Raw genomic sequence first — 23,719 nt, forward strand, 5'->3', positions numbered from 1 at the left:
TCTTTATTTGTTGATAAACAGAGGCTTCAAGTGAATATTTACAATATGTGTTGAAGTTTAACAAAACAGCACTTTAGTTTTGTTTAACATTTCCATTACTTTGATTAATTTATTTAGGCTTGTATGCAATTTTAGCATGAAAATGAATTATTTTAAACAAAATATCCCCATCAAACATGTCTGCGCAATGTTTCTTACTGTGACTTAATGTTTTCCTGAGCCCAAGCAAAGCCAGAGTGGCAAATTGACCCCTTAGCAATCAGGTGGGCGGGTACCATAGAGATTATAGACAGACAGATAAGCTACAAATCCCTTCAGTCACGTAAAGGCCTCATGCAGCACCTGTCTAAAGTAGGGATGTTTAGTTTGGTATTGGATTATACTCTTGTTACTTTTGTAGTTTAAACGATAACAAAAAGTGACACTGGCGTCTATTCCGTACACAATCAATATGTTGCTTATGTTATTGTACTTACCAAGAATCATCCTCCATCTCAACATGCTCCAGGGTGAGTCTTGTGTGCAAATGATTGACTGCAAGTCCAGCAGTGGAAAAAAGACATTTTGAGTACACAGATGAAGCGTGCTTTCACACTCTTCATGGCGTTTCTCCATGCATGCAGTTATAGTTTGCCTCAAAGGCACACGGTATTCCGGCTGCACAAAAGCCATTAATTTGAGAAATCCTGAACCTTCAACAAAACTTACTGGCAGCATGCAGCGCTCCAGGTAAGGGTTTGGGTCTGGGAGTAACTTACCCTCTAGTTTTAACTGAGAGAGTAAAACGTATTTTCAGTGGGTAAAATGCAACATTACCTTGAAGTCCATGAGTAATCTCGATAAATACAGTACTGTACAATTTTTTAATGGTAATGGGGTTGACATTAAAAAAGTGCCTTCCATTTTAACTGCAGTGTTACTTTGAACTACCATACAACCATGCATGTGTTCTACAAGGTTCTTTATCAGCTCAGCACATTTTTTTTCGAGGTATCACACTGACTGCAAATTAATTACATTACTTAAATTTTAATGTTAAGTTCTTACTCGGTGAACATGCTAAAACTTCAATATTAAGCCATCCAGATACATCAAATAAGGAAATGCATTAATAAGTTATAAAACCGTTTGTTTAATATTATAGGCACCTTTTTTTAGCGGTTGCCTCCGACGATTGTTCCAGTTGGGTTTGTAGCTGGATTGACGCTTCAACCTGTGTACCTTCGAATTTTTCTTATTCTTACTGTGATTGGCTGCAAAGACAACAGGGCTAGCCAGAGATTGGATAATGTTGTTGGGTTGGTTTTTCTTGTGTACAGTTTCCTAGTAACTGACATTGTATTCTGAGAGATGTAGTTTTAGGGGAGGCAGCTGTGCAGCAAAATTGCAATTCATATTTCTACCCATTACATTTAAATTTAGTTTGTTTTTGCCGCATCTATGTGAATTTTCAGAAACAAACGTTGTCACCATTTTGCTTTCTGTCATCTTTATCATCTTTACCGTTGAAACACATGGATGCTTAAGTTTCAAATGACTTATCATTGTTCCAGTGCTGGTTGAATAAGTACGTTCTGCATTACATAATTTACATTTAACACACGTTTCTTTAACTTTTTCGAAATGATTCCACACGTAGCTCCTTTTTGAAGGATCCACTTCTTGATTAAATGTTAAGATACTTACCTGTGTAGTAATTATAAAATGATGTAATTTTGTACTATACTTAATCTCTAGCCAACAACCTATGCAACAAATCAGGTATTTTTTGTTTAGTATATAGACAAAAGTTAATACTAATCAGGCTGTCAGTATACATCAGAATGCAATATAAAGAGTCTGTCTGTGTGTGTGTGTAGATATGGTTTAAATGTTTAAACGCCGACACTGCATAGCATTTAAACGTTCATAAAAAAAAAAAAATGCACATCCCTTGCTGAGACTAACAATTACGACTGTGGATCTACCTAATTTATACTTAAGATAAGAATATACAATATTTAGTTGTATTAAACCTTTTCAAATATAGTTTTTAAAGCTGCAATGCCTGGCAGTCACGTTAAGAAGTACTATACTGTAGGCGAAAAGATTTTCCTTTTGTGTCTGTGCTACATTCTTGCAAAGTTAAGCCATCAGCAGTTAATGAAACTCTTTGAATGTTTATCTTAGCCTGATTTGTATTTCTGTAATCACAGCTCAAAACAGATCTCCAGCCTTGCATGGCAGGAGTAAATAGAGTGCTGGGGTGAACCCTAGCTGCAGTTCTGCTGCTGTAATAGTGGTAAGCTATTGCACAGCTTTATGACCCTGTTGCCAAAATCAAGAGTTAGCCAGAATGCCAAACCCTCTGCCCACCTACAAAGCAGCATTACATTCCAAAGAGTCTACAGAAGGCATACAATCCCCACAGGATGCAATTCAGTGTAAATACGGTTCAAAAGCCTTTTTTTTTTACAAAATTGGATTGATATTGAACTAGGGTAATACTGCTTCCTGTGTTTTTATCTGAGTAGTTTATTTTGATACATGAATGCCCTAGTCTCGTAATTTAAATTCCTTTATCTGTCGCTATCAGACAGTGCCAACTTCAAGCTATTTGATCCCTTTAGGTAGATTATTGGTCTATTGTCAGTGTTTAATTTTGTTTTTGCTTTTTTTCTATGGTAATTAACATTACATTTAACCTGTTCCACTTGAGAGCAAAATGAAGTAGACTATTGAGTACCGGTAATGCGCCAGCCAATTTATTCATGTTTATTGTGTGTGTAAAATATTTAAAACCAAAAATCTATTTCAGTTTTCCATATTTCAACTGTATTGTAATAAAAGGATATAATTTCCTAAGACTGAGTGTTGTGTCCTGTGAATTACCCTTAGGTATGGACGAGTTAACTATGTCCTGGCTCGGAGGTTGGAGCTGCTGAGGGAGGTGGGACGGCTTCAGGAGAGCCTTAATGTGCCAGGAGATGTTTCCTACACTTGTGAGACAGCTGGCCATTTCTACTTGTATCAAGTAAGAGGTTGACACACAGAGATGTTTGTTTTTGCAGCACTAGGTGATGCAATCACACATAGAAATTGTACTAGCAGCTGTTTTTCATGTTTTTGTTTATTTTCCTGTCTCAGAAACAATTATGCTGCTTAGTATAAAATTCCCTTGTATAAAGGATACTGCATGATCGCTCGTGGTGTATGGTTTTTATTCACCGCATAAGGATGTCCCAGTAAATGTAAGGACATCCTCCTAAAGCGAATAAAAATGAATACCACGAACAATCATTCAATATTTTGTTTATACCACAAGTATATATTTTTTTAAATAAATTGCAATAAAATGTGTAATTTTTTATATTAAATAAATACATTTAGGGATCTTCAAACTATGCTTAGACGTGGATTAATTTCAAACCCTTTTTATGGCCTCTTCGTAACTTTTTTAGGCAAGTCAAATGCTGAGTAACTGGCATTTCAGACCTAAACTCGTTCTCAAGGAAATCAGGGTCCAAATAAAAACAACAGAAATCTGAAATTATTTCAGGCATTTTAAAGTTGTTATAAAATATCCATTGGTGGTGGTATTGTTTGAACTACCAAAGCACAGCTCCCTCCTTAATTTCAGCAGCACATCAGTGGATTGGAATGTTAGCAAAGACATTCAAAACGAGTCCCATACTAGATATACCCACCCTTTTGGTGTAAAAAATGTTTACGATAGTAAAAGTATAGAAAAGTGTAATTTAAGCATAATTTAAAGCATAGGTAATAGCGAGGTAAGGTAAAAGCAAATTATTTATGTGGCAAACCAGGGTAAACTATGGTAAATGCATAGTGTAACTGACAAAAGCCTGGTAAAACTTCAAAAATACTGTGGTAAACTTGTATAATGGTGTAAAGAGTAAAACATTTTAAACAAAATGTAAAATATTGTACTTTTTATTCACGTGTTCTGCTTTAAAGAAAACCAGTTACAACTGTTTTCTTGCTAAACAGATTTTAATCTTTAAATTTAAGTAAAACTAAAACATATAAGCCTGGTCAACATATGTTTCAGCAGTCTATCTGTGTAATATGGGTATATGATTTTAGAAATATAGCACACGGCAAAAACTCAGTGTGTACAAGTATGCTGAAAATGCAATAACCTCTTAAAAGATCAAGGTTATTAATATTCATTGTTCAGCTTGATAATTTATGTTGATATATATATATATATATATATATTGTATTAGAATATGTCTTTTGAGTGGAGTGATCTTTTCTAGACACTATGCAAGTCTCCAGTGATTAAACAGTTAAAATATATTAGTTTATTACCAGAGAACGTGAAAAAGTCTTTACATCGGCTGAATGTTGGCTCGAGTTTCTGCATTTCCTCTAATTAGAAAGGAATTGGGCAGCAATAAAACATGCTACAGAGATTATGTGCAGAGTTTATGACCAAAGAAAGTTAAGGCTGTGCCAAATCGCTAAGGTAATTTGGCAAAGAACATCCAAAATGAAAGGTAAGATTCTGGATCATTTATCCAGTCCAGTTTAATGTCTGTTTTGTATTCGGTTTGGTACAAAGCAGCCTTGAACTTGGAGTGTAATTAATGGCATACCTGCCATTCATACATGACAGGGTTTCTACAACTGTAGGAGAGCACTATAAATTATAAGCCCTCTCCGTGCACAGAGTGGCATATTTTGAGCCATTTATTATACCAGCTATTTTTATGCCCCTTAAAATATGCAGTCAGATCTTGGTTCTTTATTGGTGCCAAAATGATGTGTTTTTTTTATTTTTTATATATGATTTTATCTGATTGCCATTACCATTGGTATCCAGTAAAACTGTACTATTAACTGTTTTGGTGCCACGACATTTTAACCTCTGCACATATAGATCCTTTTTCGTATATCCACATTACTTCATTACATTTAGGGATTGGCGTTTTCGGCTTTTATTTTTGATCATGTGACGTCCCTTTTAAACTTATTTTCAGACGATTCTGTTTCCTAATTAAACTTAGAAAAAGCTGTTAATTACAAAAAAAATCACTTGTTTTTACCTTCATATCTTGACTGAGGCGGATTCTGATTAGCTTACTTTTTATTTCAAACAGACGTGACAAATTACATTAATTACGATCCTAACTGCATTTCATTCTTGCAGTCGCCTAGTTTATCGTTGTGCTTTTGTTATTTTCACTCGTTCAGAGTTGTCCTGACAGACTTTTTTTTTCCAGCATAAGATAGTGTACACTGATAGCAAGTTCATCATTTAAAATCTCCTTTATTTGTAGCAAAGACAAAAATAATCTTAAACCCAGTCTTTAATTGGTAGTTTTTTCCCTTTTATTAGGATTCAGAGACAGCTTAACAACTACTAATTAACATTTAAACATTTCTACTGACACAGCCTTCTCTCTTTCCCATCTATTTTCTCCAGGTGATGTCTCGTTGGGAGGAGTACCTTAGCAAAGTAAAAGCCAAACCTGGGAAGCAGGTTGATGTTCAGGATGTTTCCAGACATTTTCCTTTCCACAAGTACTTCTCGAATGCACCACAGCCTGTTTTTAAAGAACAATCCTATGAAGAAGATATGGACATTGCTGAAGGTTGCTTCAGGCACATAAAGAAAATATTCACTCAGCTTGAGGTACGTCAGTTAAATTGAAAAATATTTGTCTCATTCCAACTCAAGTGGACCAGCAGGGTACTTCCTCTTACTCCAATTTAATTAATTTTTTGTTGGAAAGCCCTTAAAACTTCCTTTAAAAAGATTTCTGTCTAGGTCATCCTCCAAAAAGAGAGAGTTCAAATGTCATTAAAATTGGCATTTTCTTTGGCAGAACACAGCCCATCTGGAGTGTAGGTATTTGGAATTGGTCCCGACCTTTTTTCCTGAGCTAGAATCACCCTTTGGCTTTTTCACATGTCTTTAAATGGGTGCATACTGTAGTTGAGTGGTTTGAGAGATCTCATTGATGTTCTCTTGCATGTATGGCAAGGACTGTGGACATTCTGAGTGATTATTCTTGCATCTATTAGTTTTGTGCTGTTTTTCTACATTATACATGCAGCTTTTTACAGAATATACTGTAAATGTGCCTAACGGGTAAAAAAAAAAAAAAAAAAAAAAAGGGTTACATTTGATATAAACCACTTTTTTAAATTAGTCAAATTAGGGTTAAAAGGAATGCATTTATTAAGTATGTCAAACAAAAAAAAAATAAAGTAAATAATTAAAAGCAGGGGGTCCATCTGTCAATTTTTCAATTTATAGACATGGCTGTACTGCATTCAGTGCATTGCTTTTCTATTTATAACAATGATTATTGAGGTTTTTGTTGAGTCCTTTTAAGGAGTTGACCTTATTTCACATGTATTATTATGAAACAGGAAGACATTACCAGTGGGGTGAACATCTCACTCTTGGTATGGCAGCAAAAGGCTTAGTCAAGATAACGTACATTTGGTTGTGTTAACCCTATTGTGTTACTAACCTTTTAAAATGTACTATGGAATGCAGGAACATAAAGTGACATACCATTTACCAGTACTGAGTCACAAGAATGTATTGATCTTAAAAGTGTTTTCCAGCTGAATTTCCAAAAGGGGATGAATCGCAGAAGGTTAGTCCATTCCTGCCAGGGAAAAAAAAGGCAAACAGCAGTAACGGTTTATGTAGGATAGTGTAAAGGTCCCCAATCGAAGAATTTCATAATTCCCATAGGTGATAGAAAAGGATGAAATTAGGGGTGCACCAATAAAGATAACGATAGCCGATGGTTATCTACCCATATCGTCCGATACCGATAATAGATAATGCAGGTAAGCTATTATAAACTACTAGAACAAGAAATAGGGCCTATATTTAAACTGTTTTATAACTATAAATGTTAAATGAACAGATATCGTTTAATTCTGTATCTGACAAAAATGAACAGGTATTGTTTACTTGCTGCATTTACTTCAGAAAATGAATACAAAGAGTAATGTAGTATTATATTGTGTGCTTGACAACAATTTATACATTTGTTTTACAACTCACACAAATAGCATTTTACATTTGTACTAGTAAAACACTTGTAGAAAAAAATATATAACGTGACATTCTTGTATAGGCACTTGCTGTCAAACATTGCATATTATAACTTGTACCTATACTGTACAGTAAAAAAAGAAAAATATAGGCTACGCAATATCAACTACAAAGCTTAAATTCTTATTTTAAGCATACACTGCTTAAAAATACAGCACAACAATGTAATCATGTGACCTGTTTTATCAGCAACAAGATTTTTATTCATGTACAAACCGCCAAATACTTTGTCAGAGAAGTCTTTTATAGACTATTTAAACACTCATGTATTGATTTTTAACTCTACCTTGGTTTACTTTAATATAATATGGTCATGTTACATAATAAAATAAATATTATATTTTTCCAGAATTATTTTATTTTATTTATTTTTTATTTGTTTATTTCAGTTGCCACCTTCACATCCCCTCTGAAATCATGCTAGTTAGTAGGTCAAGCCTGGTAAAATGTTTAAGTGTAATTTGAAGAATTTGCTTTCCCCCCAGGAATTCAGAGCCTTTGAACTTCTGCGCAGCGGACTGGATAGGTCCAAGTATCTCCTGGTAAAAGAAGCAAAGATTATAGCCATGACCTGTACGCACGCTGCCTTGAAACGTCATGACCTAGTTGAGCTGGGATTTAAGGTAACAGAAGCACAGCCATGTACATATGTGATATTTAAATGCACTTTTCATCAACAGAAAAGCTTCATTTTTTTAATTAGAGCAACACAATCATTTAACCACCTGATGGTAGTGTTAGAAAAAGGTCCTCTAAGAGGAAAGTTAAAAACAATAGCTCATTTTTAAAAACAGTAGTTAAAATATCCTATATTGTGATGTTGACAAGCACGATAGTGAAGACTAACATGGGGGAAAAAGCATTTATTCACTGTTATTGTTTGTTTTCATGTGCAATACACTGTTTGTGTTTTTATTTATTTATTTATTATTTTAAACAGTATGACAACATCCTAATGGAAGAAGCAGCTCAGATTCTTGAGATTGAAACATTCATTCCACTGCTCCTGCAGGTAAAACATCACTAATAAAAAGCTAAATGGAAACAGAATATTATGGAAGTTTGATTCTGCTTAACAGTTGGTAAATAACACTTAATGAGAGTCAGCAATATTTATCATAGAATACATATACATGTTTTTCCCTTGTATCTATTGGTATCTATATATTATTGTGATCCTGTTTAATTATGAGGGCATTTAAAAGAGAAACAAATATTTGAACCATTTGGACCTTTCTATGGTATGTTTTTGATGGATGTCTATAATGTATAGTGTAGCAATCAGTTTAAGAAGAAAGCAATTGTAGTGCAAACTATTGTGGATAAAGTGCAGTTCCAGGCAATGTAAGTTTTCTGTAGAAACCACACTTAAAGGTCTTCCTGCAGATAACATTTTAATCACACAGATGTTACGGGGTATGCGTCAACTGTTCAAGCTTTTGGGGAACAGATCTGTAAGTTCAAAAGCTGCAGCATAGCGTACTGTATTACAGTATGTTAAAGGTGTATGATTCGTTTCAAGTCAAAGTAACCAGTATGTCATGTGGAGGCCATTTCAGTAATCTGGAAAGTAAAAGAGCACAGGTGGAAAGGAATCTTGTTGTTTTTTTTTTAATTTTTGTATTTATTATTTTGTTTTATGTTTATTTATTGATTTATTTTCCTAATACTTTCTCTTTAGAACCCAGAGGATGGCTTCAGTAGGCTTAAGAGGTGGATTATGATCGGTGACCACCACCAGCTGCCACCGGTTATTAAAAACATGGCTTTCCAGAAATACTCCAACATGGAGCAGTCCCTGTTCACGAGGTTCGTTCGTTTGGGAGTACCAACCGTTGATTTGGATGCTCAGGGCAGAGCGAGAGCAAGGTAAGAAATTCCAAAACCAAGTCCAAAAATAACATTGTTTGGTAATTCCCAAGTCATGACCACAATTTTGTATACCACAGTGTAACAAATATTTAATAGAACTTGACCATATGGTATAATTGTGGTAACGAAACATTATAACCCATATGACACTTGACTTAATGAGGTTGTTGTGCATTGGTATAAACACGTATTAGTGTTGTGATATGCAGACTGTTAGAATTATGACCTAGAAACATTCAGCCATTGGCAGAGGGAGGGATTTACTGAGATACAGATATGTGTAACAGGAATCTGTGTTTTTTCTACAGCTTGTGCAACCTTTACAACTGGCGTTACAAACAACTGGGGAACCTCCCCCACGTTCAGCTGCTGCCAGAGTTCAGATCAGCCAATGCTGGGCTTGCCTATGACTTCCAGCTTATCAATGTGGAAGATTTTAATGGTGTTGGAGAGTCTGAGCCAAACCCCTACTTTTATCAGGTATGTGTAAAATACACAAAGGCATGAGGGTGTAATGTAAGGAAAAGACCCCGTGGTTTAGTAGTGGGATGGGCAAAGTGGTCCATTTAGTCCAGGTCTTTGTCCAGTCCTGTTCCACATTTTATTAATTAAACAAATTAATCCAGTCCAAAAGCAGTTGATTGTTTAATTAAACCTAGATGAGGGACATGTTATCCACTTCTATGAAACGTGTTGCCTTTCTAACACCTGGACATGCTGTGAATTACCTGCTTTTTCATGATACTACCGTAACTGTGACTAAATCAGTCAGTTATAAAGGACGGGGGTTACTGAGATCTGTGTTTTTTCACATTATAGAACGGAGTGCTTTTAGATTATGTAAAATTCAGAGATGATTAATGCAACAATGTAGAGAAATAATTAGTTTCATGTTTGAAAACAGATGCTAAGACCAGATTTTACAAGATCATGGGACAAAAGTGCCTTAAACCAGAGACCTAATTAGAACTACTGTATTTTCCTTCCAGCAAAACATAACCTTACCCAGTTTTTTTTTTTGTCTAATTAGTAGAACACATTTATGTATTTGTCTCTAACAGTTGTTCTGCTGTACTTATTATACTCAATCAATCAGTTGTTTAAAATGATACTGTACACACCATAAGAAACCTGCCCTTTTATTATAAAATTAAACTGGGCAAAAAAACAAACATATGCAGTACTTCCAACTCACTGCTTGCGTATGTTTAATTCAAATGTTATGAATAAAACATTGTGTCGGTCTCTTGTGTGCTGCTATGAACAAAATAACTTGACTGCTATCCCATATTTTACAATTTGCCAAAAAAAGTGACAAGCCTTTCTGGCACTCCAGCATGTAGCAGGGGAGAAGACTGGGATTATGGATGTTTAAATAATTTAGATATCCTTTTAACTAGCAGACAATTAATTATTAGAGCTATATTTAAAAATATATATATTATCAAGTTGCTAATACCACATAAAGTAAAACCAGACACCAAATGCCACTGCGTCATGGAGTATACTAAATTGTGTTGGGGCAACCAACATCTCAGGAGGTTTACCTTGAAAATGATCTTGCTTAGCACAAGTTATTACAACAAATTCAGGTACAAGCCACCATAACACATGTTTAAGATAGTGTTATGCACCTGTTATGCTTTTGTGTCTGGATCCTTCCTCATGCTTTACCATTAATGTCTTGTGTGACTATGGGTTAAGCCTATGTAGGGAACAAAAAAATAATAGCCTCAAAACCTAGCTGGAGGAAATGTGCTGAATAAACATATATATATATAGCTTTTTATTTGGAATGTATTGCATACTGTATGTGACAGCTTGAATGTATGCCTCAAGCTCTGCTACTGTATTTAAACCTTGCAGCATCACTAAGAACCGCCTGCAGCAACATGTTGCCAGACATAGATAGAATCACATTGACTGAATCATCTGCGACAGAAAGGGCCACATTTCACACCGGCAAGAGAAAGTATAAAATTGTGATTTGCGTGATTGTTGTTTTTTTGTCATGTCTGTTAAATGTCTTTACCTTTACAGTTGATGCACCTGCTATGGCTTTCTAAACAGAAGTTGCCATTGGTGACTTTGGGGTTTTTAAAGTATAAGCCTCATGTTTTTATCCTCTTACATTAGCACACCTTAAGTTTTAAGATTTCCAAAATGATGGTTTGGAGGCACTATATCTAAATTGCAATATATATTACCAAGACTCAAAATTCCCTTTTCACTTTTAAAAGCGAGAAATGTCTTGCTAATTTTAAATTTGTTTATTTTTATTCAGGAAGCATTATTAAGACTGTCATGCTTTTGATCACGCTGCACAGAAGAGCAATGCTTTCAGTTAAAGCTGTTCAGTTTTCTTCAAATCAAAAATATAGATACACAGTAAATTATCTATTGCTGAGGAAGTTTGGATTATTGATCTTGGCTTCACATCAGTATCTGTTAACCCCTTAGTGGAAGAAAACTATATACATAACAGTTTAATGCTCAAACAATACCCTCTATATAGTCCTATTTTTAGGTAAGAGAATTAAATACTACATTAAAAAATATTCAGTATTTTTTATTTATTTTTCTTTAGGTTGATCTTTCTATCTGAGTAAACGGTGACATTTTGTTTCAGGATGTAAAGAAATATGACAAATGCCATCTGCTGAAGGCATTTTAGTTAGCTAATTATAGAGCATCATGGGCAGACTGGGCAATGGGAATCCCTCTGTCCTTGACTGTCTGATCCTGCTCTGCTGCTGGCCTAGAGGGGACGTATAATGTGTGGCTTGAAAATGGCGCAGCAGGAGAAAAAAAATATTATAATATTAAGCAAACTTTCAAAAAGGTTTCCAGACATGGTTTCGCTGATGCAAGATTATTCTTGCTTTGCATTGCAGTTCCTAATTAATTGCCACCACCTTGTGCAACAGTGCCACTAAGCCAAGCTATAAGGTAAATAAACTTGTAAAGAAAATGTTTCCTTTTTTTAATCTATGATACAATAATAAATGATAAAATCAGTTTGCCCACTACAGTAGAAGCAGATGTCCATCTATTCACCATTTCCGTTGTTTTGCTCATGAAAGAGGTGGAGAAAAACAATTTTATGAAATTCAGACACCGTGTTGAGTTTAGGAAAATAAGGGATTCGTTGTTTTTGCATTTTTTTTTTCTTCTTCCTTACACAACTGCATTATATTTTATGCTTCAATGACCATTTCCTTTGTTTCCTTGTAAATGTTCCTTTAGAACCTTGCTGAAGCAGAATACGCAGTGGCACTTTTTATGTACATGCGGCTACTGGGTTACCCTGCAGATAAGATCAGCATATTGACCACCTACAATGGGCAGAAACACCTCATCCGCGATGTTGTCAACCAGCGCTGTGGAAACAACCCTTTCATGGGGCGGCCAAATAAGGTGACCACCTATTTTTTTTTAATTTTTCTCTCCTTAAAATTAATAAGCAATTAAATAGGCAGAATAATTTCAAATGGCACAAAGGGGTTTACAGTCTATAGAGCATGCAAGGCACAAGTGTGGATACTATTTATACTGTTTGCATTTCATTCTAGTAAACCTATTTACAGGTTTTAGGATCGTATTTGTTTAGAATTTTTCCCTTTGTTTTTCTTAAAGGGTTACAAAAATGTTATGCATATCGCTCACTAAACAACCAACATTGACCTAGTGTTGAAAAATAAATCTGTGTTTTGAATCGTATACCTTTTTTTATTTCATTAACATCAAGGAAATCATGGAAATGTTATGTCTATTTGTTAATTGCATGTATTTTGTGTTATGAGGTTGGCTCTCAGTGAAGATTCCCATTACCTAACTACTGTTTTCCAAGATGGGTTGATATCATGTCAATGTTTTTTTATTTGCAACGTTCTTACTTTGAGGATATATGTCTGCACTGTACAGTAAGCCACATAATAGAGGAATGCAGGCAGATGCCTGTATGTATCTTTAGTTGTTGTCGGGGGGCCTGTAATTGCTTTTAGATGTGTAGCTGATGTCTTCTAGGTGACAGCTTGTTAGATTCTGCAGAGAAACTACTTGCAAACTGCTGAGCTTGAAAAAGGTCATACTTGCATGCAAGTGGTATACATCATTTGACAGTGTGCCAAAACTACTAAAACAAAAGTAATGTCACAACAATTGCACAGCTGTCCCAGATATAAATTCAGGAATGTTCACATTTGTACAAAAACATTATACAAATAACATTTCTGAGTAAGTATTATTTTGTGCTGTGCTAAGTATGCTAGTTGTGATCATATGAATGTTTCTTTTATGTTTATCATTACTGTATATATTATACAATTGCTAGTGAGGCGAGGTAAGCAGGTTGATTGTTTCTAAAATTGTTTTAAAACAATTTTGGGCAACCTTTTTTATTTTACCTTCAAAATATTTTTTGTAACAGTGTCTGTCTGCAGTGCCCACTGCTGACGAAAGCACACCTTGTCAATGTTTCAAGTATAGTTATTTAAATGTGCAAAAGCAAATGTATTAAGCCCCAGGTCAAACTGATTCTAATCAGGCTTTCACTATGTTCTCTATTGAATTGTTCACTACAATGACTGCTACAGACTACCTGCTGGCCAGGCAGTAATAGATGTTTAATATACCAGTGGGGTTTGGGTAGTTGTAAAGTGCGTTACAGTTCTCATGATTGCCATGTGTACATCTGATCAAGCATGGCTGATTCAGTCTTCTGGCCGGAAGGCAGTACAACTGGGCTAACTTTTCTGTATTTTGGCAAACTTCCTGTCTTCACTGAAATCCATGTTGAATTAATTGAGAACTGACTGGTTTCCCTTTGTTGAGCAGTGCAGACCCTGTAAATTCTCAGTAAGACATCCTATTAAGGTATAATCAGATTATGTGGTTTATTGTAAAAATGCAGAAATTTTATGAATGCATTATGTATCACTTGGCTCCACAAATCTGCCTGCCCAGTGAAATGGTAAGATCTTGTATTTGGGTATATACCACAGCTTGATCCTTTCTTAGGAATGTGGTATGCAGTGATAAGTAAATACTAGTATAGCAGTAGACTAAACAGCTTGCATTCTTCAACATTTGACTGAAGCCTTTTTCCAAGCTGTAGTAATGCATTTCAGGCTTCAGCATTGCTAAAGTATTTATGTCTTGATGTAGGTGACAACAGTTGACAGATTTCAGGGTCAGCAAAATGATTACATCATCCTCTCACTGGTCAGAACTAAAGCTGTGGGACATCTTAGGTAAGCTTTTTTTTTTCTCTCTCTCGAATCCTTTTGTATTCAGCAGCTCTCTGATTTTTAAAAGAAAGGCTTGCTTATAGCTGAAAATGAACCAAAGCTTTACCAGATGCCACCATCTTGATCAGAGCCATTGATCACCCTAATCATTTGTAATTTAGTTATATATTTATTTATTATACAGTGTTGAAGGATTGGGAAGATGTTAAGTCATTTCTTTGCCTGTTTTTTCCCTAGGTAAATATTTTACTTATGCCCAGAATCTTTTTTTAAACATGTCTGTGATACATTTGTGTCTGTATCTTGGGATGGTTAGGGCAAAATGTATTATTACCCCCCCAGGAAAATACAAAACACTTAATTGTAAGATGTGTAAAACTAAAAAATATATATATTTAACTGTGCTGCTGTGAGGCATTACACAATACTGACTTGTTCAACATGCTTTTCAGCATTAGTAATGCACACAGCCTTCATTATCAGGATCTCCTGAGGCTGCAGGCACACACACTCTTTGTTACGTCACATTACACTACTTCAGTCATTGTGGGGTCACCACTGTTGTCGCGGTGGGACAGATGCATGGCTTGACCATGTGATGACATGATCTTACTCAACCACATGGGGAAGGAAGCTACAACAAACCTCCTGCTGCTTGCTTTTTAGTAATTACCTTTTGGGAATTTGAAGTTGTTGGGTATTCGTTTAATGAAATTAAACATGTTAATTACTCGGCACAAAACAATGCGGTCTCTTGGTTTCCCTTGTACAAATATTGAGTATCGATCAATAACAATGTGGCCAGTGTTATTTAATATAGAACCTGACGTGATCAAACTAACAAACTCATTTATATTTTATAAGTGATTATTTGTCTTACCTTTCTTTTGTCCTTTTGATATTAAATCTTATGGGAAGGGCAGCTTTTCTTGTTTTGAAATAATAAATAGTGTTTTGATTTATTTAATACCTGCCGAGAAATACTTTAAGGTAATTCCTCTGAAAATCAGCACACTCCTAGTGGAAGGAGTTGTCTGTCTGCCAGTCTGCACCATCCTCTTCAACAGAAAGCTCACTGTCTTATTTTTGGGCTCCACCTGTCCATTGATGACCCATGCAGCATGACCTTCAACAACATGGCAGAACAGTATCATATTTGAGATCGGTTGGACATAAATCTGGCTAAATCCATGCCCTCTTTAATCGTCAGAACACGTATTTTGTCTAACACAGACACACATGTAATATTCCACTAGATTGAGGGTAATACATATTGATGATTTAAATAATAATAAAAAAGAAGTACATTACCTCTTAATATGCATTGTTTGCACACTTAGGCTTCAAATGGATAATCTATTCTAAAAAAAAAAAAAAAAAAAAGTAATTGTTATATACCTATTTCAGTCTAAGGAAGTAGACAGGTATGTAATAAAATGGAGCACTGTGAGCAGATCATATTTGTTCAAGTGTTACTAATTGTTCGACCTTCAAGGAGGCCCTTGAAGATCAGCAACATGTTGAAGATTCCCAATACGAATACCTGTCTGTTGGGCTACTTTAGTACAGTAGTGATCTAATTGTTTTTAAGTGAATCTTTCTCTAACATCACAAGAAAGTCATTTGACTGCTTTAATTCAGTTACAGTTCAGTAGAGTTCTGTGACTTTTTTTAAACGTACATTTTGCAAAGTGATGGGAAGTTGACATGTAGAAGCCTATCTAAGCATTATTTAATTTTAAGCATCATTTAAAAAACATACTTCAACATCAGAATGGCGATTTGGATCAGTGGTTTGCTGTTGCAACATGGCCATAAATCTGTCCACATTACCCAGTTTCAAGAGTATGGATTGGTGGATCTAAACTCATATTGAGTACAGCTGGCATTAATTAATCCTACATTGCTTGGGTCTAGATTAGAATGTGGGTATTTGCAGTCCAAGCATTCCATGTTGCCGGAAGTTCACACATCGGTCGCCTGTCTCTATTTGACACATGCCAGTTTCCAGTCACTGATGTTGCTTGTCAGTAGAGACCGATTGTGCTACGACTAGAGGACTGTAACTACACCTTTTTAATAGTACTGTTGGTCTTCAGAATTACTTCAGTTTCAGTAGCTATAATGAAAAAAGGAGACATGGCTTATAAAACTAAGCTCTCTCTCTCTGTCTCGCTCTCCCTATATCTGTCTATCTATCTCTATATCATGTAATATAAAATATATATATATATATATATATATATATATATATATATATATAAATATATATAAAATTAGGGCTGCTCCGATTTAACAGATTCATTGGACCGATTTAATTTAACTAAAGAGTTGATCACTAATTTTTTATTTTTTTTTACAATTAATCGTGCAGAATTTTTTTTTTTTATATTAAATAAAATCAACCAATATAACTGCATTATCTCTGCTGCAGTCCAATCATAAGTGAGCGGAGGCGGGATATAAACAGTTGAAAGTCTTTGGTAGGTTTAACCAATGGGAGTCCAAGATCTGCCCTTTGTTATGCAGGTGTCTTATTAGTGAGCAGAGGCGGGACATAAATATGCTAGGGTAGGGGTGTAAGAATAGCTGAATTTCGCACAATATTGCTTATTATAGAGACCATTATTTGGAATTATATTGAGAACTTCTAAGTAATATTTCAAATTGCTTTTTACAAATTAAAAAAGAGCATCAGACACCGGAGACATTGTAGTCGATTTGGTTACGAATCAATTTTAAAAAATAACTCTCAGAAGAAATGGAAGGGGTATACTCGCCACTTCCAAAATTAAAATTATGAAAGGTATCCGTGGCTTACCGATAGCTGTCAATTAAAAAAAAGTATACTGCTGGAACTGTCTCTTGTTCAGTAAAGAAAAGGCGATATGGAACAGCACTGGCTACAGCAATCTAGGATGTCTATCGAAGTCAGCACAAAAACATGAGCGTTCCCAAAGTCACTTGCGAGCCACTGTTACACTCAAAACTTTTGGACAAGCCCAGATTGATGTTCAACTGGATGAGCAAGTAAGATAAAATCATTGTGAGGTTCTTAAACGCTTGATTGATTCTGTTGTTTACCTTGGCAAGCAAAAACTGGCATTCAGAGGGCACAATGAATGTACTAATTCCTCTAATAGAGGTAGTTATGTGGAATTGCTTTCTCTGATTTCTGACTACGACAGCATGTTACGCAATCACTTGTCAATAGCCACAGTATTCTCGGGCACCTCTAACAAGATTCAGAACGGCTTAATCTCTTCAGTGTCTCAGGTTCTGCTAGATGCAGAAGTACAGGAAGCCAGGTATGTGACTGACAGTGGCCCGAAAGAACTGTTCTGTGAAAATGTGCTGCGTTTACTAAAATAATAATAATAATGCTGTTAAAAAGACCAAATTCCCATTGGGCTTATTTTTTTATTTGTATTTATTTTTTTAGATTCTATTGATTCGTTTTGTATTACGATGCAGGACAGCTGCTATAAGATCATTACCTTTATTAAAAAATGTGCACAGATTAATCTTCTGATTTAATCAACTAATGCCCATAAATTAACCGATCGCATTTTTTAATCGAGTGACAGCCCTAATATATATGTTAAACAATGGCATATGAAATCAGAGCTGAAATAGACACCAGCTGCCTTTGATTACAGTATGTCTTAGCTTGATGTCTTTATAGTAACTTGATTTCTTCATTTTCCTACAATTAACTACTGGTATTGCTATGCCAATGTTTAAAACACAGGCACAAACAGCACTGGATATGTTCAGGAATCTTTTGGTTTCTCTAGCGGTTAAGTGTGTGAAATTAAACAAGTTCCTGAAGGTTGGGATAGTGTGTTCTACATTCTTTGTCCTCTGACACTGATAACATACTGAACTTTCTTTAGACACACACGCTTGTCATGTCTGGCAGTTACTCAGTTTATACCAGCTGTGTAAAAGTGGATTTGTAGTCTTACAAATGTATCTAAAGCTTTTATATGTTGCTTATGAAAATGACCTCATGAAACATTCATTATGTCTCGGAAAACATCAAAGTATTACATAAAAAAAAAAAAAAAGAAAATCCTTGTTTTTTTTTCCAAAATGAAATATATTCAATTATTAAGCTCTACAGAAAAATCCCAGGTATTCAACCTTTTTTTGTTTGAGTAAATCTCAAAATCTGCAAGCCGTTGCTTTTAACTAACAAGTTAAATAGTATAAAGCTTTTTTTTTTTTTTTTTGAGAGGAGTGGTTTGTAGTTAAAAATAGAATGCCATTTTGTTTCAGCTCTAACCCTTCTCTTTTTGTTTAAGTGAAACGTATATTAATAATGTGGTAGTTTTGATGGGGAAAGAAGTTGGCTGGATGACTGATTCACTCTTTATTAAGAAAAGGGATGCATGGGGTATTTCATTAGGCTTAAGGCTTATTGTTGGAAAATGCTTGCTTTTCCTGACTGGGAAAAACTCTGAATAATCCTTTTAAATCCACATTTAAACAGCAAAGTGACTAAATAATGGTTTTATTTGTTTCCCTAGAGATGTACGGAGATTAGTTGTTGCGATGTCCAGAGCCAGGCTAGGGCTGTATATTTTTGCCCGAGTGTCTTTGTTCCAGAACTGCTTTGAGCTGACTCCTGCCTTTAACCAGCTTGCAGCACGGCCCCTCCTGCTGCACATAGTGCCAAATGAGTACCACCCCACAAACAGACTGGTAAGAGAGAGAGAGCTATGTATATGTGATCTGTATGTTTGCTGTAGAAGGGTACTTTTATATTTGTAAGTTAATGGTGATTTAAACAGTGAAGTTGGACTTTCCCTAATGATAAACCTGGTTCAGAAAACACAAGAAACTATTGAAAATATATTTCAAAGCTATTTCAATTTGAAGCAAAAGCAATTTTCTTTGAGGGATAAAACCATGTACCAGTATTAAATAAGCATAAAACAACTACCTTCTACAGAGAAAGTACAATTTTAATTTGCCTTTTTTACTTGCTGCAAAAAAGGGCAATTTGAATTTATCAGAAGTCGCAATGCGACTAAAGCTGCCACATTTTATTAAATATTATATATTATTATATATTATATTTATTTTTAATCTCTTGTCCTGTTTTTGCTTTTTTCCACAAGTTATTTTGCTTGTTTAATTTAGGGAACGTTCATTACATGCTTTTCAGAGAAACATTTTCCCATCTACGTCCCACATTTTTTTTTTTTTTTTTTTTGCTCTTCACAGCTTGATATTGTAGGATTTTTTTCCCTTCAATCTGTAGCTGACCTTCTTCTCCATTATTAATGGTTCACATGTTGGGTACTAGCTCACACTGCTGAATGATTCATTTAAGCAGTTGTGCTTTTTACTGAGGACTATCTGTTTACATGCCACACTGAAATAGTCCAAAGGTTGTGGCCAGTTTACTGTTCTGCTTTTATGACTGACATTCAAGTACATTGTTCAGTAGTTCACCAGATAAAATAACCTTGGGAAATATTTACACAATTCAATTCAACCATCAAGTGTAAACTAATGTAACACACCTCTGAAAGTAGTTTTAAAAGTTAATGCTTATGCTTCACTGTGTTTTAAACATTAGCTCAGTTGACTGAAAACTTTTCCTGCTATCTTATTCTAGGTACACCTCTAACTTTTCATATCATAAAGCAGTGTAAGTTGCCTTGGCATGGGGGATTAAATATAAGAATGTGTATTGAAATCAGTACCAGACCTGTTTGAATGGATATGTTAGAATTTATTATTCTTTCAATTCCTCCGGTGTAGAATTGGAATCCACCAGCCCACCCTGTGCAGGTAATCAAGAACATGCCAGAGATGGCCAACCTTGTGTATAGCATGTATATGCACATGATCCAGAGTACCCACCAATACAGACAGGTAAAAACATTTTTAAATTCCTGAATGATTTACTTCACAATAAATATTCAAGTGGTTTAGTCTTTTAAACTTTGAGTGCAGAAAATAGGTCAGATGTAAAAAAACAAACAGGTTTAATTCTGCATTTTGGAACTGAATAGACCATGAACATAACATTTTACGTTATGAAAAAATTACTCAATTAGACAGATTTTCTGCTTTTTGAAGCTTCAGGTTTGTATCGTGACAAAGGCTATTACAGTTCATTAAAGCTTTTAATTTTCCAAGGAACCATCAAATGACATCTGCATTAGTAGTTGTGCTGTCCATTTATTTTCTTAAGTATATTGATTTGCAGATTAAGCCATGCTAACTTGTAAAAAGAGGACACACTGAGACAAAATAAGCAGTTGCTTAATAAAATCTGTTTCTTCTGCTTCTTTTTGCAGCAACAGCAGCTTCTACCTCCCCCGCGTCAACTGAAAGTTGAAGAGCCTGTTCCAAATCCAGTTGGACCAGAGGAGGAAGAGGAAGAAGAAGGAATGGAGACAGAAGAACACGCCCAGGCCAAAAAGACAGAAGGCGCAAAAGAGGAGCCAGAGGAAATGGTGAACATACAGGAAGAACACCACCAAATGCCAGAGCATCCTGGTAGAGACAGCGACAGTGAGGGAGAAGACGACCCTGCAAACTAAACTGTATTTAATCCTACAATGTGTGACATCAGTGGGGAGCAGCCCACAAATGAGTGAAACTGCAGTTACAGCATCTGACATCTCCATTAATAAGCCTATAACACTGCTGCTTGCAGTGTTTGCTGTTGGATAACGAAAACCCGTTCCAGGGGAGGGAGGGGGTAACTGTTAGTTCTTTGTTTTAAGAGATTAGTATATTTCCCAAAAGTCTATAAAAATGTATTGAAAAGACTATGGAAATAGCAATATCTATATATTTTTTTTTACTGCTGAATGTGATTATTTCATTATGTTTTCTTTGCTTTTGAGTGAATTGTTTCATTAAAAACCAACACATTTCATTTACTTTGGTTATTTTAAAGTTTGTTAACCGTGTTCTATCTGACTTGAAAATATGTTCATAGTCAAGCTGTGCTACTGAACCAAAATCATCTCTTCTGGGTGAGCAAGCAGAGAGCTAATAAATGTACTAACACAAAACAGTCTACCTGTCAAATACAGAAATAGATTCCTTCATCTCTCAAAAATTAGATTTCTGGAAACCCTGCTAGCCTGTGAACAATAAGTACCTTCTACTGCTCAGTGCTTTTCCGGGTGCTGATGGGCACAATAAGTGATTTTTCTGGTGGCTCCAGATTGTTCTGCCAAAATGTGTCTGTATGAGTGCAGAATGTGTACCAAAAACAAATGGACTGGATGCTATTCCTACTGCTGTCCGAGGGCTGTCTTTGATAGGTCATCAGAATTCAGTGTTTTTAAATGGCGTTAATGTGTAATCTGATCCTGGATTAGAGTTTTGGTAATCTGATCCTAGATCAGACCTTGAGGGAACAATCTATATAGAAATGTGCACGTGTTGTATCATTGATGATTGGTTATAGTGTACTGTAATGGAATGGTTGCAAAGAAAATAAATGTATTTTATAACTATTTATATATTTGCATACTGTTCGGCACCATATCTATTTAATATTATTGTAATAACTTTAATTGTTTTGCTCCTGCAACTACAGTATTTGCTTGCAAAATCACACAATTTTAACTTGAGCTAATCGAATGTAAAAACATTTTTACTTGACAGGTCAGGCTTTGTCTGTGTCGTCTTCTAGAACACTGTGCACATTTGTAACATGATTGTTGGCAGCATCAAAAGTGTTGAAGTCACTGGAGTGCAGGGTGAGTCCTGATGCTTCGATTCTTGTTTGTGCTGAGTTACTGATCTTGGCTGGGAGCCCTAGGGGGAGAGCTGCATTGGCTTGCGACTAACGGGGGGATAGTTAAATTCATCTCGCTGCATTTACACCTACTGACCAAACACCCGACGATGAGGAAATTACTATAACGGATGTCTGCAGTTTAGCCATTCAGCCATATTGTATGCCTTTAGGTCATAGTCTCTCAGTGGATAATGTACACCACTGACTTCTATGTATCCTCTTAGACAGTATAGTCTAGTGGTGCAGATCTGTAACTATTTGATGTTTTCCTCGTGTGTGCTACTTTTTCTTTACCCTCCATGCATTTGTTTAAAATTTAAAAAGTTCAAACATTAACAAATAACCTGCTATTTAATTAAAATCACATATTTAGGAGCCAACCTATGAATTTTTTTTTTTTTTTTTTTTTTTTTATTGAGCATGGCTGATGGTTGATTTGCTTTTTTACCCTAGTAATAAATATATAGAAACCGCAAAGGAATTTTGTGGATGAGAGCAGACAAGCATCCAAGTGATGAAGTCATTAACCTCAGAACTTACAATTTGAATGCTTGAAATGAAGGTTAAAATGGGTAACATAATGCCCATACTAAACGGGATGTTGTTGTCCATAGCCAAATTGGAATATTGTTTTGTAAACTTCATACTGTCCTTGAAGGCTGTCAGTTATCAGAGGAGGGGAGGGGTTCCAAACTATCTGAACTTAATATCCTATCATTTGTAACGTCTATAAACCTGTTTTTTTTTTTTTTTTTTCTGGACTTCAAAGTCACTGTTTTGCAACTTCTAACCTTTGTATAATCCCCTTTTACATTGTTATGTTGCATATTTAATCATCAGTAATAATTTAAATTCAATTGCAAACCTGGGGTTACATATTTGTGTTGTAGTTTTGTGCAAAAAAAAAAAAAGGTTCAAAAATAGTAAAAGGCAATGCTTTAGGTTATTTGAGCCAATTGGTAACATGGCACATACTTTTTGAGTTAAACAAGGAGACTGGCACACCTCTTATGACCGTATAGTAAGTGACATAAGGTATTCCTCACAGCTACAGATTTGGCTTCCCAATCTGATTCCCTGTGCTTAATATTTCATTTTATGCATTATCCGATGTTTATAATTATTATGAATCGGGCACCCCATTACATACTGACCTACAAATTCAAATTCTCAGATACTTTGCTAAAATAAACCCTTTGATAATATCTGTAACTCTTCATAAACAGTAAGTGGGTAAGGGATACATCTAGATAGCAAAATGGTCATTTCTTACTGTGCTGCCCGATGAGCTTTGTTTAATCACAGGCCAGTTAAACAAATAAATAAAGTTTATTGATCAGCAGTGTCTGCCTGATGACCTTGTGAAATCCCCCTCACCTTGGGTTCAAAGAAGATAGTATAACTAAGGAGATAAAGGAGGTAGGTTATTTGTTCCTCTTTCTCTGGGGAAGCGCTTTGTAGGTAGACCATGTGTTTACATTATGTGGTCCAGGCTCTTTAAGTATGCTGGACCCCTTAAAAAAATTGAAACAAGATTTTTAAACTACAGTAGTTGTTGGGGGGAAACATACACACACATGATTTCTCATTTTAGAGAATGCAAATGATCAGAAAAAAATAAATATCCCTGATATGTAATCTGATCACAGAATAAATTAAAACTGTATGAGGAGGTAGGAGGTGGGAGTTATAAATTAAATTCTATAAAATATTGGGAACTACCCTCAGAAT

The 23,719-nt window shown here is 35.3% G+C and overlaps 1 protein-coding gene across 4 annotated transcripts in view; it reads left to right on the forward strand.

The window, feature by feature from the left end:
* Nucleotides 1–21,703, forward strand: part of LOC117973890 (RNA helicase aquarius-like) — a 42,091-nt gene extending 20,388 nt beyond the window's left edge. For all 4 annotated transcript variants that reach the window (XM_058987625.1, XM_058987626.1, XM_058987627.1 and 1 more), the window contains exons 26-36: nt 2,878–3,013; nt 5,432–5,641; nt 7,573–7,710; nt 8,028–8,099; nt 8,769–8,956; nt 9,268–9,439; nt 12,206–12,376; nt 14,126–14,211; nt 18,741–18,915; nt 19,984–20,097; nt 20,526–21,703. In XM_058987625.1, coding sequence (XP_058843608.1) covers nt 2,878–3,013; nt 5,432–5,641; nt 7,573–7,710; nt 8,028–8,099; nt 8,769–8,956; nt 9,268–9,439; nt 12,206–12,376; nt 14,126–14,211; nt 18,741–18,915; nt 19,984–20,097; nt 20,526–20,771 — 1,708 coding nt within the window. In that variant the 3' untranslated portion in view covers nt 20,772–21,703. The remainder of the gene's footprint in view (nt 1–2,877; nt 3,014–5,431; nt 5,642–7,572; nt 7,711–8,027; nt 8,100–8,768; nt 8,957–9,267; nt 9,440–12,205; nt 12,377–14,125; nt 14,212–18,740; nt 18,916–19,983; nt 20,098–20,525) is intronic.
* The last annotated feature ends 2,016 nt before the right edge of the window (nt 21,704–23,719 follow it).

Source organism: Acipenser ruthenus, chromosome 15 (genome assembly GCF_902713425.1).
Source record: "Acipenser ruthenus chromosome 15, fAciRut3.2 maternal haplotype, whole genome shotgun sequence".
Taxonomy (NCBI): Eukaryota; Metazoa; Chordata; class Actinopteri; order Acipenseriformes; family Acipenseridae; genus Acipenser; species Acipenser ruthenus.